The following is a 15,907-nucleotide window of genomic DNA, read 5'->3' on the forward strand; positions in this document are numbered from 1 at the left end:
CATCGTCGTCTCCTACTCTTACAGAGTTTATAAAATAAAATTAAAAAAAATATCAAAATTAGGGTTTTACTTTTGCTTTTAATTTATCTTTTCAGATCTGATCATTACGTTAATGTCGCCCCATTTTTAATCTCAGATCTCATTCTACTGTCTCAATTCGGTAATTTTCTCTCCATTGCACGTCGATCATTGAAATGTTGAAACTGTTTACGAATTTGTTCCGATTTGTGTTTTAGATTGATACAACAATTCGTTGATTTCAACGCTTTCATGCTTGTCTTTGAATTCGGATTCTCTCCTCCTTGTAAGTATTGGTGAAATTGTAACCGTTCAATTTGACAAGGATGATGATCTTGTTGTTGGTGTTTTTTTTTTTTAATTTTCTTTTTTTTGGATATGGATGAAGTGTTGTCGTTTAAAAGATCTTGAAAGTTGGCTCCGCAAAGGCGCTCGCAGCGCCACATGGGTGGCCAGATGCAGCAGAGCAATGCTGCAGCGGCGACGGCGCTGTATGATCACGCAGGTGGCGCGGTCGGTGGGTCCATTCATAATAATGCGGGTTCTACAAGCGATGCTGGTGATGCTGTCATGGCACGGTGGCTTCAGTCGGCAGGACTGCAGCATCTGGCCTCTCCCTTGGCTTCAACGGGCATCGATCAGCGCCTACTCCCCAGTCTCCTCATTCAGGTTCCGACTGTTCTTCACATAGCTATATCTTTGCTTGTTATTATTGCCTGTATCGTTTGATGGGAGTTGAATTTTGGATTTTGGTTGAAATGAGACTTTATTATACTTGGGGTGAATTTAGACGAAGATTTTGTATAATTTATTTAGTTTAGTTTACAGTTTAGAGTGAATCCAGATATGGATTATAACATATATAACGAGAAATCCAGATTGTTAGTTGAACGATGTCTTTAAGTGATTGATTGTTCGTGAGATTGTTAGTCTCATCATTTCACATGTACTGCATTGGAATGTGATTTTTTATGCTTCTTGTGTTTTATATTTTTTAAAGGACTGTTGATAGCTAAGATGCTTTTACAATTGTTGTATATGTATTTGTATGGTTTTGATCTTTGACATGACAAGGTGTTCTGTGTCTAAGGGTTATGGAGCGCAATCTGCTGAAGAGAAACAGAGACTTTTCAAGTTAATGAGAAATCTCAATTTTAAAGGGGAATCTGGGTCTGAGCCTTACACACCAACTGCACAAACTTCAGGAGTAACTGTATCAGATGGATTCTATTCTCCAGAGTTTAGGGGGGATTTTGGAGCTGGACTCTTGGATCTTCATGCTATGGATGATACAGAACTTCTATCTGAGGTAGATTCTTTACAGGGCACTCCATCTAAGCTGCTGAAGTTTTTAGACTGTTTTTTTGTATTAATTGTACTATGATGCTAGAATGGCTGCAGTAGTCAGTTTCTGTCGTGGTGTTACTTCAAATAGAATAAAATGGATTAGTTTTACATGACAATAGGTTATATAAATTTAAATTGCCTTCTCTTCCCTCCATTGTTGCCTTTGAGTAAGATGAGTTGTTTTTGCTCCCATTGCAGCATGTTATTTCAGAACCGTTCAAGCCATCCCCAATTATGCCTGGTGTTAGCAAAGGGTTTGAAAATGACTTCAATCTGACAACAGGCCAGCAGCAAAAGGAGCACATTGATGCATATGTCTCAGCTCCAATTCTCACAAATGAAAAAGAGAACAATGCAAGGGAAACTAATGTTGCTAAGATCAAAGTTGTGGTATGTCAGTTGTATTATCAGTGAGCTTCTGTAAAACACAGTATTTTCCTATGTGTATGTATAGACTCATTCTACTGTGTCTAGGTTCGTAAAAGACCATTAAACAAGAAGGAGCTCTCACGGAAGGAGGATGATATCGTTTCTGTGTCTGACAATGGTCTTACTGTCCATGAACCCAAGCTAAAGGTTTGCTTCCCAACTATATCAGAACCTTCATTTAACATCACTCAGATAAATACGTTGGATTTACTTGATACTAGCCTCATAGGGTCCTTTTTTCTGTTTTCTTTTGTATATCTAGTTAAAGAACTAACTTTGGTTTTAATGTGAAAGGTGGACTTGACTGCATATGTGGAGAAGCATGAGTTTTGTTTTGATGCTGTTCTGGATCAGAATGTCAGTAATGATGAGGTAAACCTTTTTTACCTTTATTTATTTTTTGGTATTTGATAGTGGATTTCTAAATGCCATCCAGATTTAGCATGTCAATAGATTGCTGCCCTGGTATACAAATCTTCAGTGCTTCTCATTTTTTTTAATTTTCAGTTCCCAGGTGTGTCATTTGTTCAGAAGTGTGTAAATGAGACTATCATTTAAGTTATTCTTATTAGCCACTTATTTTATCAATGGCATGATTGCCTTGCATGTTTGCGTAACCAGGTATATCGGGTCACTGTAGAGCCAATTATTCCAGCCATTTTTCAACGAACAAAAGCTACTTGTTTTGCATATGGACAAACAGGTGTGTGCAGATGCTGTTTTTCCTTCCCAACACTAATGATATTAGCATCTTTATAAATGCTTGAAGCTTTATACCACTAAAAGAAAGAAGTGCTTGCTAGTTGTTCCTGAAGCTTGGAGCATATTTATGTTTTGGAAAAATGAAATACTATATTTTTTAATTTCAGGAAGTGGCAAGACTTATACAATGCAACCCTTACCTCTGCGAGCGGCAGAAGACCTTGTTAGATATTTGCATCAGCCTGTGTATCAAAGTCAGCGGTTCAAATTGTGGCTTAGTTATTTCGAGATATATGGTGGAAAACTTTTTGATCTTCTCAGTGATAGAAAGTAAGATCTGCTATTTGATTTACCCTCTCTCTCTTCCTGCATGTGCCTTACAAATAAAATGATTTCTGTTTGATCTTAATAATGGGTGGAGAAAATGACTTTGAAATGTATACATCATGTGTTCTCTGTCTAGCTTGTGTTGTGATTCTTATGAGTACCTAGGTATTCATTTCTATGTCTTACTATGTATGTGCATTTGATGTATTTGCTTGTACAATTACCTGTTTTTGCTTTGCAATGCTGATGGTGGTGCAATCTTTTTTGGCTGTGTTCACCAGACAGATAGAAATTGCTGAATGACTTCATTTATTTTTCTCAAATAGGAAACTTTGTATGAGAGAAGATGGGCGACAACAAGTTTGCATTGTTGGACTACAAGAATTTGAAGTTTCTGATGTGCAAATTGTAAAGGAATACATTGAGAGGGGCAATGCTACAAGAAGTACAGGATCTACTGGTGCCAATGAGGAATCTTCTAGGTCTCATGCTATTTTACAACTCGTTGTCAAGAAGCACAGTGAGGTTAAAGAATCTAAGCGGAACAATGATGCAAATGAATCTAGAGGAGGGAAGGTTGTTGGAAAAATTTCTTTCATTGATCTTGCTGGTAGTGAAAGAGGTGCAGACACCACTGATAATGACCGTCAAACTAGGTGAGCTTTAAGCTTTAAGGTGTTCAGCTATGGTTTTGTGTGGGAGTTATATTCGAGTATTATGTTTGATGATATAAATTGTGTGGAGATCGAACCATTTTCTTTTCTTTGTTTATTCAATGTTTATTGCTTGTTTCTTGAGACTGAAAGTGATAGGGAAACTAGTAAACATTCATTTTTAGCATCTTTAAAGATAAATTTCATCAGATTTACTCTGTATATTGCATGATTGTGAGCAGATGGGACTAATTTCATAATATTTGCTTTTAAGGAGGTCTTTGTTGACAAAATGTGGCATTGTGTGCCTAAGTGTTTGGTAGCTAATACCCTTGGTTGCAAAAGCTAGTGTGAAAATCCTAGGAACAAGAGTGAAATTAATTCAAAGTGAAAAGTTACAATTCAAATCATGTCATTCTGCTAGTCATTGGTTTGGTAGATGTGACAAGGTTAAGACGATCAAACTCAAAATTGTAACTGGCTCGGTTGGCTACTTGGTAGTACTTTTAAATATTTTTGTTTCTCAAGGGTTGTTGACTTATTTCCTTGTTTCAGTAAGGTTGTTATTATTTTTTAAATTATTGTTAATAATATTATTATTAGAAAAACGTTAATTTTAGAACAGTCAAATAGTAGACAGTCTGCTCAAAGCTTGGGAACTAATCAAGCCTTTGTTTTTTAAACCTGGTTGATTTAGATCACACTGATGCTTTATGCATGAGTTGGGTCCCTGTGAATGTTTTAGAAACATCAGCTTCATGTATTTATGGTTGGCACTTTTTTCATGATCCTTTGTCATCACCGTTCGAATTAATGTTGTTATTGGCAGGTGTAATCTAGATATTGTGATTAATGTTGTTTCTTCGGTAGGACTGGTGTTACATTTCCTGATACTAGTGGTATGGCTCATTGTCAGGATTGAGGGTGCAGAAATCAATAAGAGTCTTTTGGCTCTTAAGGAATGCATTCGTGCTCTGGACAACGACCAGACTCATATCCCATTTCGAGGGAGCAAACTTACAGAAGTTCTTCGTGATTCCTTTGTTGGCAACTCAAGAACTGTTATGATCTCTTGCATATCTCCGAATGCTGGATCATGTGAGCATACCCTCAATACATTGAGATACGCAGATAGGTAATGCTTGTTCGTATTTTGACCTTATGCAAAATATATTAGTAGTAGCATTGATTTAATTGTTTATAGTTCTTGACGAAGGACTTTCCACATAAATGAGCAGGGTTAAAAGTCTCTCAAAAAGTGGGAATGTAAAAAAGGATTCAGTCGTAAATTCAATACCAGCACTCAGCAAAGATGCTTCATCAGCAGCTTCTGTGCCAGTTACTGTCGAAATGGAGGATGATTTTGAGCCACAAGAAGTTAAGGTAGTTGATATAGGTAGAAGAGTTGTTGAAAAAGAAACTTTTTCTAATCCTACTGTTGATTTCGACAAACAACAATCAAGCTATTATTCTAATCTTCCCTTCAATGGAAGAGAGGAAAGCGAGGTGGCATCTGGCTCAATGGACAAGGAGAAGTTTGAAGTTAATTCTTATGGAGGTTCTACCAGTCAAAAGATGCACCCATCACATTCCCAAACTAACATTGATACGGAAGAGAAAGTGCAAAAGGTATCACCACCTCGAAGAAAAGCATCTAGGGATACTGAAAAATCAGAAAAGTTGGGGAATTGGCTCAAAAAGGATAGTGGTGGATCAGATTTCTCAACCACTAATGCCAGGCAGCAGAATACAGGAAGTTTCAACACAAATAATGTTGGACCTAGACAATCTGAACCCGAACGTCCAACAGATGGCAATATCAATGCATTACTGGAGGTTGGTGATCTATGTGGAATTGTTCATTACTTGCAACTGTTTAATTATATTAGGATCTTTATACATATGTTGCTTTAAGCATTTGAACTCTTGTAGGAAGAAGCTGCACTAATCACAGCTCATAGAAAAGAAATTGAGGATACTATGGAGATCGTTCGTGAAGTAAGTGACGACTTCATCTTTTTGTACTCTGACCTAGAGAAAGTACATATCAAGTTGAATTGGTTTTGAGTATTGGATTTTCAGTTATTTTGATTGCTTTCCAATGTCTTGTAGTGAAACCTTATTTATGTTCTACAGCATGGAAGTGCATATGGTGTGTTTCTTATATTATGTTTTATGTTTTGGTTTGAATATCAGGAAATGAAACTTCTGGCAGAAGTGGACCAACCAGGCAGCCTCATTGACAACTATGTGACCCAGTTGAGTTTTGTGCTTTCACGCAAAGCAGCAGGTCTAGTTAGCCTTCAAGCTCGACTTGCCAGGTTTCAGCATCGCCTCAAAGAACAGGAAATACTCAGCCGAAAGAGAGTTCCTCGTTAGGGCGACACTTGACTGCCTACTATCTTGTAATTCTTCTCTCTTGTATTATATTACTATATGATTTTCTCATTATTGAACTATTTTTGTTTATTATGCTGTAAATGGCTCCATGGTTGAGGTCAAAATTGTACTTATGCTAAATAATGTCTTTTTTCAAAATTTACGCTGGTTCTAGCAGTGAAAACAGAGGTAGCAGTGTATAAGAATATATTATGTGTGAGGAAAAGAGATATTGCAGGGCCAGGCATAATGTTGGCTATCACATCCAGAATTGTGGGTTTATATGTATGACAGTGGTGAAGCTGTCTGTTTGTTGGTGAGGGGTGGATTGTAAATTGTGTTATTATGTAGATGTATGCTTTCTGAGTTTTTTTTTTTCTTTTTTGGGATTTGTGACCGTGGGATGTTGGTGACGGGGGAATCTTTACTGAAGAATATTTTCTAGGTAACGAAAGAAGGGTGATAATAGATAAAATTCTCTGGATATTCATTTTTGTTAATCTAAAAAGTCACTATTGGCGTTGGTTTACTTTGGAATAGAGGCTTGGCTTGAGCATCGCCAACTTGATTGTTAGAGACCACTGCAAGATCCACCGACCAATATGTACAAAATAATAAGAATATTATTAGTTATTTTATATTTACATCTTTATGAGAACTAGCATTATTTGGATGGCATGACTAATATGAGACAAATGATTGAGTAATATTATATATACCTATTTTAGATATATTTATGTGTGTTATTATGTAATTGAATGTTATTTTATCTTTAATTCAAAATTATTCAATCACATGATAATATATATAAATGGATATATACATTTGTTGCAAATAAGAAGTATAAATTTGTTAATTTAATTATAAATTACTAATTAACCCTTTTTTAACAATTATGTATACATTCATACAGAAAACCAAAATTTGATGGTATGCCATTTAGAAAGCTGATTTTTTTTACTTGTCTCCCCAAAGTTTAGAAACATTACCCCTGCACCCTTGTCTTCCAACATTTTCATAACAAACTCTAGCAACTTCTCCCTCCCTTCATCTCCAATTGATAAAAAAAACCAAAGAACAATGGCTCGATCTTGTTGACTACAAAAAACCGACATTGTCAACAAAAAAACCAAGAAACTGAGCTGACAACAAACCCAAGAATTGAGTCAATGTCTTTATGTGTAAATCTGAAGAGGGAGAGGGTGGAGGAATCAACCCTTTCATTCCTCTTCGGCGCAGCGTCATCAACCATTGAAGAAGAGGGCCCATGATACTACAAAAATAAGGAAGGATCGACTTTCTTTCTCATTTTTAGTTGGAAATCATGATAAAAGCGATAGAAATACCATCAAGAAGAGAAAATGTGTTAACAAGATGATTAACAATGCAACAAAATAAATGCATTTTATGAGAATATAACTGTAATATTTTGAAATTTAAGATTGTAATAATTGATAAAATGATAAAACCCTATAAGGGAGAAGGGGGGGTAAGGGAAAATAAGTTTTTAAAATTAACTTATGAGAAAATTGTTATTTTTTAAAACTAAACTTAAAAAATAGATAAATTTTTTTCAATAAATTTAAATAACAGATAAATATTTGAATTTTCGAAAGTTAACAGGTATAACTTAACAATAGTAATAATATATATATATATTTTTGTACATATACAATTAATATATTATCATAAAATTAAATGATTTTAAATTTAAATATAAAACAATATTCAATCTAATAATATAGCATTGCTCATAATAAATATATTGAACAAGGCATATGGTGAAAATCTATGAATTGTCCTTAAAACCCCATAGATTCCCTTCAGAACTACCAAGTAAATTGCAGATAAATATCAAAACTGATGGCCCTCCCATGGTCGTCAGTAAACACAAGCGAAATCAAACAAATTCCACACTGCCAAGAAAGTAAATTATCCTTAAATTTTCAATTTCGGATCAACTTGGATAGCAAAAGAATGGATCCAAATGCAAAGAAAGAGAAACCAAGATGCAAGTAAAAACTAAACATAAAATCCTAACATTTCGACATCAAAAATCTATGCCACCCCCCATGCTTGCATATACAGATTATATAACACTTACAGCTCCTATGTTATTGACTAAATGGCACTATATCTTACTCATCTTACCAGGATAATCTCAACCAATCTAAAAGCCAAAACTTTTAGTGTAGCCATCACTTAAAACACCACCTCCACAAAAAAGGCGAACGATTCCTAACTCAGAACATCTGCTACTTCATTAAGGGAGAATTCTATGGCATCCCACCTCACGCTCTTAAATCAGCAGAATCCACAACTATCTCCCTGTGCGAAGATCTGCAATCTGCTAAATGGTCAAATAATTATAATAGGGTGCTGCAGTATGTTACAAATAGCAGATTCACACATTCCATCACTCAGCTCTCAATCTCAGGATCTCTTTTGCTGTCCTCACACGAAAATAGGGCATGTGACTCTGCAAGGAGAAAGAAATGCTAGTTAAGAGTTGAAATATGGCATGCAAGCTTTTTTTGACAATGTAATCAGGATAGGCAAATATTTAGCAAATATGTCATTTGGATGCCCACACCAGTAGATTTTTCATTGCACTTAAGACCCAAAAAAAAAGACATTCTTTGACCCTAATAATATATATGGCATTTGGATGCATTTAACAAAAATTCCATATCTACAATGGTGTGGAGTTAAATCCACATGTTTCAACATGAAAAAAGCTATAAAAAATATTAACAAAAAATTACAAAATGCAGAGTTGTGCAGGAGAGCCAAGTTCCTTGCATTTTACCTGGCCAAAACAAAGCCCTAGACCTCTGCTATAAAAGTCAACATATTTGAGCATAAACATACCACAGTCAAACCTGTTGGGATGAAAAATGCAAACAGAAAGCTGTCAATAATTAGACAGAAGCACACAAAAACATTATGAAGCTAGTCTTTGGCACTAGAAGATGTCCAACTCTATGGGGGAAAACAACATTGAAATAGAATAATCTAGAGATGTATGGTTGATCACCTGAACTTAAAGAAGTGAAAAAAAAAGGCTATATTGAGTATGACAAAATTTTCAAAACTATGCTACAATCAAAATATTACATTTAAACTTATTTCCTGACACTCAATTTTTAAGCTCCCTGTGATCATATTAATTTATTTTTAATCCAAAACCAGGTCATGATATCTATAGAAGAATAGCATCTTAGCATGTATGTCTTTCCTATTTGAACAATCTTCAAGTATGTAACTACTGATTACTGCCAAATAGCATAAGTATAAATAATACACACCCATTCTCCTGTTCCGGAAGCTCCTCAACAAATTCTTGCTCCCACGCACTTACATCTATGTCTTTTCCACACTTGTCCTTCACTTCATCCACGTAATATCTAGCCTGGCACACAGAAATTACCATCATCAACAAACTTTGCAACAATTGGACAACCCAAATGCAGATCTTCTCTATAAGGAAACAAACAGTTCAATTTTCCAATATATACAATTTCTATCAGTGATAAACAAGATATGCAATGCAGTAATAAAAAGATGCACATCTAAGCAGTTGAACAAACATGCTGATCTTCATCAGAGAGTAACTTTATAAAAAGACAAAAACTACTGTACAAGCTGTGAATTATGAAATCCTGGAATCAATTAATTGTAAGAATCTTACAGTATGCACTCTAATAATTACAAGAGTAAGATTACTAAAACATGCCAGGGCATTCAGCACTTTCATATCCTTTCCTCTCAGTGAATCAAGATACTGAAATTTCTTATCCTTCTTATTAATAACAGCCAAGCACCAATGTATCTCCTGGTGGATAGGGACAAATATCTGAGCCCAAAAGAAGAACCAAGTCAGAGATAAGTGCATATTCAATAAAGCAAATATAAGAAGTAAAAGAAATGGGTGATGCACAAGAACTTTACTTTGTCACACTCAAGAAGAGTGTATCCCAACTTCTTGATGGATGTCCATCTTTTCACAGCTTTAAAATCATAGCCCTTGTTGCCGCTCACTAACTGAAAATTAGTAAAGTATGAGAAAAGAAGCATAAATACTCACCAAGAGAGGAGAACATTACAAAAGCACTAGAGACATAAAAGAAGAATGTAGATCAGATGTGAAAGCTTAATTAGAGTTGGAAACATAAGAAAGAACTTTCTTTAGGTTCTAGAAACAGACCCTGAGCTTGTCTTAGATAAAGAAAGTAAAATAACAAAAGTGAGCACCACTGAGATAGTTTCTTTTTTCAAGTTTTTTTGGTAATTACCACTCAGTTACTAATAAAGAAATGTGTGGAGTGATTTGTAAAGAAGAAAATCAGCATACCATTCATTATCTTTTATTATCACCAGCATACTAAATCCCATAAATAAAAGTCCATACTTGAGAGGTAGAAGGAGCCATGAAATCAATTGTTTTCTTGCTGATATTAATTTCATACAATGACCAACAGAATGGAAAAACAAAGACAGAGATCTGGCAAATGATGTCTTAGGCTCCTCTGGCAATTAATTACATTGCAACGTGCAAAAACCATAATTGGATTCTTTTCACTTGTCAGAAAAAAATGAAGATTAGAAATGAACAAAGCATGTGTCCGAGGACTATTCAGTGTTCACATAGACTAACTTTTAAGGAGTTTAATGAAATCTTTGAGGGAAAAAAATCACTAACCTTCTTGTAAAAAAATGTGTTGAAGAAATGGCATTTCAGAAACTTCTGTGGATCCCTCCTTTCCCTGTCTTTCAGCAACCCCAGATACACATTTATGACCTACAAATGAGAAAATGCATACACATTAGAAATAAATGACTATCCACTATCATCCAGTAAATCCCTAACAATTATAAGGATGACAACAAACTAAAAACTCTCTTATACAAAAATTAAGCAAAAAAAAACCTTCCAATGATACCTCATCATTCAACCATGCACCTGGTCTAAGGCACTGCAGTATATGTCCAGTAATGTCAATATCTGTCCCTGAATCACTGACTAAGACCTTGCTCCTCCTGAGTAAAAGTCCCAGTTGTTTGTATTAGCATTTGAGCATGTCTCAGTTATGTTGTAGAACAAACAAGGACCATTAACTGCCCAAAAAATACCAATAAGATCATTTGGTGATACCTATTAGAAGCAAATGCACCATCAACCTCAGCTTCTTCCTTCTCTGTCAGAGGGACAAAGGGTTCGCAAGGTAATTCCTGAAATGAATTATCAACAGTTCTCAGTGTCATATAATGAATAGGGCACTCCTAATTTATTAAGGTCCTAAAAATAGTTACCTTAATGTTACAACAATTCTATCACTTAATCTCAAAAGCAAGTATATCATCAACAGTTCCACTAGACTTATAAACATACCTCTACCAGTTTTTCCTCTGGTTGCTTCACGGGCTGCAACTGCCTGAGAGAATCGCGGCGCTTCTCATACAACTCAATCTCAAACCCTATTGACTTCAACTTAGAGCCCCTCCTCTGTGCACTCTCCAACAACTTCTTATACACCTGAACATCCTGCAAACCAATCACCCCTTGATATAAAGACAATGAATCCAATATCTTCTCCGCACTCTCCATCCTCAAGATATCACCATCCACACCACCATTATTCAAATCCGTAGAAACCACCGAAGACGATGATGGCTGGAAATTATTATGATGTCTCTGCTCCACATCTTTCCCGCTAATTTCCTTAATAGGAACCTCATATTTCTCATTCTCGATAACCTCAACTCCTTCAAAACTTGAATCATTAGAAACTATTTCATTCTTATCATCATGTTCATTATCAACTTCAATCACATCTTTATTTTTACAATATCGAGAAGTGCACGAATCCTGTTTTAGCTTGTCGCAGAATCCAAATTTGAGAATTCTATATGGGGCATGAACTTGTCTTTTCAGAGGGGGTTTGGCTTCTGGGTACCTGGAGACTCTCGAAACCGTGTAATTAGATGAAACAAAATCTTGGTTTGGGGTATGCTGCATGAAAGAAAACCTGGGCCGCTTTGAAATATGAGAGTTCTGGTATGGACTTTGAAGATGATTCAATGATAAGTACTCGTCGCCACGTTTACGATTGACCGTTAAAGCACCCATTCGTGTTGAAATTGAATTTTGTAAAACCCTAAAAACTTGGAAACCTATTTAGAAAACCCCATCTCACAGACAAAACAAGAGATAACCCTAGATGCAATAATGCAACCGAACAACTTATCTCTTGAGCAAATACAACTCAATTCAAAAGAAAAAGAAGGAGCTATAAAATCGAGCTCGGACAGGAGAACTGAAACCCTAATATTTCACGGATTAAGGGTATAACTGAAATTAAAAGGAAAGAAAAAGGAGTGAAAATTGGAATTCAAAGCAAAACAAAGACAGATATTGAGATTTTGTACGAGAAAATTTGAGTTCGGTTGAACTGGTTTCAGATCTAAAGAGGTTCATGTGGTATTTATTTTCTATGGTACGGCAAAAAAATTTTCGCGGCACTGGACACAATAAAAATTAAAATAAAAAAAGAATTAAAAAACTATCCAATACGATTAAATGTCATTATAATACTGATAATAGGAAATCTGTCACACGCCACATTCTGTGAAGTTTTAGCCACATTGCATGGCCCACTATATTAGCCACACCATTAAAAGATAAAAAAGCAAAAGGTCAAATGAGCATTTTTCACACAAGGTTTTATGGGTATTCAATTTTTTATTTATTAATTATCAAAAATTTAAATACTCATCTATTTATTAAATTTTATTATTATTATTATTATTAAGAATAAAATTATTATTTAAAAATTATATTTAAACTCATTTTTAGTATTATCTCTAAATTTTCAAATTTTTATTTTTATCTCTCTAAACTCATATTTTTCATATTTGAGTATTGACTCCCCCCCCCCCCCCCTCACCCTAAGTCTAGAATTACAAAACTCTATTTTTTTGCTATTGATAGCATTCGATCTTCCTTTCTCTCTAATAACAATTCATCACCATTGGTTATCGGTCTCTCTCTTCCCTCTCCAATTGTCTTTGTTGAAAACAAAGATAAAGGGTTTTTATTGATAAAGGCTCCTCGTTGGAGTCTTCATCTTCGACAAAGGTAGCCAGAGAGAGATGGAAGATTAACGATAGGTGGCAGCAAATTGTCGCCAAAGAGAAAGAGAAAGGAAGACTAAGGTGTAACTGAAATTTTTTAAAATCTGAAGGGCTGCTATATATAACAAAAAGATAGAGTTTTACAACCCTAAACTTGGAGGGGGGGAAAATCAATTTTTAAATCTGAAAAATATAAATTTAGAGGATGAAAACTTACGTTAATCTTAAAATATAAATTTAAATAGAATTTTTAAATGACGATTTTATTCTTGACAGTCATAATAAAATTTAACAGACGGATGAATATTTAAAATTTTAATTATTAATAAATAAAAAATTGAGTTTACGTCAAACCATGGGTGAAAAATAGTCATTTGGCCTTCAAAAATATTGAAATTTAAAATAATTTTACATTAATAATCAAAAGAGGAAATTTTCCAATGATTTATTATAATAATAAATTTAAATAATATTAATTTTTAAATATTAGTAAGTCATTTATCTATACAATCTAAGGAGCCATAAGAATTACTTCTAAATAGTAATTGCCCCTAGTCCCTTCATATAATATTTAGAAGCCTGTTAAATTCAGAATGGTTTTTACTATTAAAAACGAGAAATTCACCTCAAATTTTATATTATTATTATATTTAATAAAATTTAATATATATAATAATTATTATATCTATTTAATATTAATAAAAAATATTTATGATAGTATTTTATTTAAATATATTTAAAAATTATTAAATATAAATTATTTAATATTATATCTGATATATTAAACATGTTTTATGTTAAATATATATTTTCTATATTTTTAAAATATTTTTTTTCTTTTAATAATATATTAAAATTGTATTCATTATTAAATTATGATATTAATTAATTAAATTAATTTTTTCGTGTTGTTATTTTTTGTCAATATATTTATTAAAAATATTTATTAAATTATTTATTATTTTAATTAAAAATAAGAATATTGTTATTATAAAAATTTGATATTTTGTTTTGTTTATTTATTTAGAAATAACATTAATTAGGAAAATAAATAAATAAATAAATAATCCCACATCATGTTTTTCTGTTATGCGGAATTTACCTCACCGTGTCGTGAGGATTTGAGTTTGGTGGACGGCCAGGGGAAAGCCTGGTCAAAATGTGAACCACAGTCGAGGCAGAACGTCAATATCAATAAGAGGCGTTCAGTCTTGAAACTTGATGAGCTTCGAGGAAAGTGGTCAGGCCGAAACCTGCTAAAATTTATTCCATTTCTGATTTTTTTTTATTTTTTATTTTTTCATAATTAGTAACTCACTCCGCATTCATGTTTCTTTTGTTTGTTAATATTTGGTGGGTGCGAATCGAGTGAATCCAAGAACACGACATTCACGCCGGTGACGGAGTTTTCATCTAACCCACCAATCACGTCCCTCCACCTCACGCCTTCCTTCGCTTTTTTTCCTTACCACGTGTCCCGTCTTTCACCGATCGGTCAACCTTAACCTAAAAACCAATAGCCTCACAATCCGTCTTCACTTTCTTTACTTGTTTTCCTAAATCAGATCTGGTATTATTTTTCCGGTTCACAGGAACCCTAACTGGATCCGATGGAAGAAGACGATGAGATGCACTCACATCCGTCGCCACCGGCCACCGGATCTCCGTCTCCGTTATCTCAGTCACCGCCAAACGAACGGATATCTGTGACAGTTGCGGCGGCTGCACCACCAACTCAGCAGCAGCAACAGCATAACAGTATAATAGTGGCTCCTCCGCCGCCGCAGAGAAACGGCGGTGGTGGAGGGAGGGAAGACTGTTGGAGCGAAGGAGCCACTGCGGTGTTGATAGACGCGTGGGGAGAACGGTACTTGGAGCTAAGTAGAGGGAACTTGAAGCAGAAACATTGGAAAGAAGTTGCTGATATTGTGAGTAGTCGAGAGGACTACACGAAGACTCCAAAGACTGATATTCAGTGCAAGAATCGAATAGATACGGTAAAGAAAAAGTATAAATTAGAAAAAGCTAAAATTATGTCAGGTGGAGGAGCTAGTAAGTGGGTTTTCTTTGACAAACTCGATCAGTTGATCGGACCCACTGCGAAAATTCCGGTACCTTTAGCAGCGTCACCAGCAATAGCACCACCAGCTGCAGGTAGTTCAAGAGTACCAATGGGAATACCTGTTGGAATAAGAACTCCGACGGTGGCTGCGGTCAAGAATCAGCATCAGATACATTTGAGGAAAAGGAGTGGCGGTGGTTCTGGCATGGCGGCAGCTGTGGACACAGAGTCGGATGAATCGGAGGAAGAATCCCGAGATTCAATGGATAGTTTTCCTCCAGCAAAGAGGATAAGAGTGGCGGTCGATTTAGGGAAAGGGAAGAAAGAGAAGGGTGGTTGGGGTGAATCAGTAAGGATGTTGACACAAGCTGTATTGAAGTTTGGGGAAGCTTATGAGCAGGCTGAGAGTGCCAAGTTACAACAGGTTGTGGAGATGGAGAGGCAGAGGATGAAGTTTGCTAAAGAGCTGGAGTTGCAGAGGATGCAGTTTTTTATGAAGACCCAGTTGGAGATTTCACAGTTGAAGCATGGAAGGAGAACTGGGAATGTAAGTAATCATAACAGGAATAATAGCAGCAATAACAATAATGACAACAATAGTGATTGTAGTATCTAATTTATATGAAGACGATTATGTTTGGCTTAAGATGCCTAGTTCTAGATTGAAATTTTTAGATTTAGATTTAGATTTAATTTAGATTTCTTCCTTTCTTGTTGTCTGTTGATGAAGACCTCATTGATGATATAAAATGTTGTACTGGAATTGTTGCCTTAATGTAATGTAAACTGAAACTAATTGAAAGCCTGTGAGATTGTGCCATTGCCATGGTTGTTCATTTCTCATTAATTTCCAAAC

General features: G+C 35.0%; 3 protein-coding genes across 11 annotated transcripts; 2 read left to right on the forward strand and 1 right to left on the reverse strand.

The window, feature by feature from the left end:
* LOC123211894 (kinesin-like protein KIN-13A) lies at window positions 1-6,175 on the forward strand. Of its 2 annotated transcripts, XM_044630859.1 has the most exons (14): window positions 1-160; window positions 237-304; window positions 407-687; window positions 1,109-1,327; window positions 1,564-1,755; window positions 1,840-1,941; window positions 2,089-2,166; window positions 2,416-2,497; window positions 2,664-2,826; window positions 3,150-3,479; window positions 4,393-4,611; window positions 4,715-5,312; window positions 5,409-5,474; window positions 5,673-6,175. In XM_044630859.1, exons 3-14 carry the CDS (start codon window positions 463-465, stop codon window positions 5,853-5,855), a joined length of 2,457 nt encoding a protein of 818 aa, XP_044486794.1. In that variant the 5' UTR covers window positions 1-160; window positions 237-304; window positions 407-462; the 3' UTR covers window positions 5,856-6,175. The 2 variants fall into 2 exon arrangements, with proteins under 2 accessions (XP_044486794.1, XP_044486795.1); XM_044630860.1 differs by lacking the exon at window positions 1-160 and having other exon boundaries at window positions 167-304.
* Window positions 6,176-6,767: 592 nt separating this feature from the next.
* On the reverse strand, window positions 6,768-12,391 carry LOC123211890 (ubiquitin-like-specific protease ESD4). 8 transcript variants are annotated; one of them, XR_006501486.1, is made up of 10 exons: window positions 11,248-12,389; window positions 11,011-11,087; window positions 10,799-10,895; window positions 10,558-10,656; window positions 9,807-9,899; window positions 9,547-9,711; window positions 9,164-9,267; window positions 8,665-8,737; window positions 8,007-8,334; window positions 6,768-7,128 (listed from the first exon to the last, which is right to left on the reverse strand). XR_006501486.1 is itself a non-coding variant. In XM_044630852.1 (9 exons), the coding sequence occupies exons 1-9, from the start codon at window positions 11,983-11,985 to the stop codon at window positions 8,272-8,274; spliced, it is 1,506 nt and encodes a 501-aa protein (XP_044486787.1). In that variant the 5' UTR covers window positions 11,986-12,391; the 3' UTR covers window positions 7,780-8,271. The 8 variants fall into 8 exon arrangements, 6 of the variants coding, with proteins under 6 accessions (XP_044486787.1, XP_044486789.1, XP_044486786.1 ...); XR_006501485.1 differs by lacking the exon at window positions 6,768-7,128 and adding an exon at window positions 7,583-7,771; XM_044630852.1 differs by lacking the exon at window positions 6,768-7,128 and having other exon boundaries at window positions 7,780-8,334; window positions 10,799-10,892; window positions 11,248-12,391.
* Window positions 12,392-14,088: 1,697 nt separating this feature from the next.
* Window positions 14,089-15,871, forward strand: LOC123212412 (trihelix transcription factor ASIL2-like). The gene has a single exon (XM_044631536.1). The coding sequence runs from the start codon at window positions 14,600-14,602 to the stop codon at window positions 15,665-15,667; it is 1,068 nt and encodes a 355-aa protein (XP_044487471.1). The 5' UTR covers window positions 14,089-14,599; the 3' UTR covers window positions 15,668-15,871.
* The last annotated feature ends 36 nt before the right edge of the window (window positions 15,872-15,907 follow it).

The sequence above is a fragment of the Mangifera indica genome, chromosome 3 (genome assembly GCF_011075055.1).
Source record: "Mangifera indica cultivar Alphonso chromosome 3, CATAS_Mindica_2.1, whole genome shotgun sequence".
NCBI classification, from domain to species: Eukaryota; Viridiplantae; Streptophyta; class Magnoliopsida; order Sapindales; family Anacardiaceae; genus Mangifera; species Mangifera indica.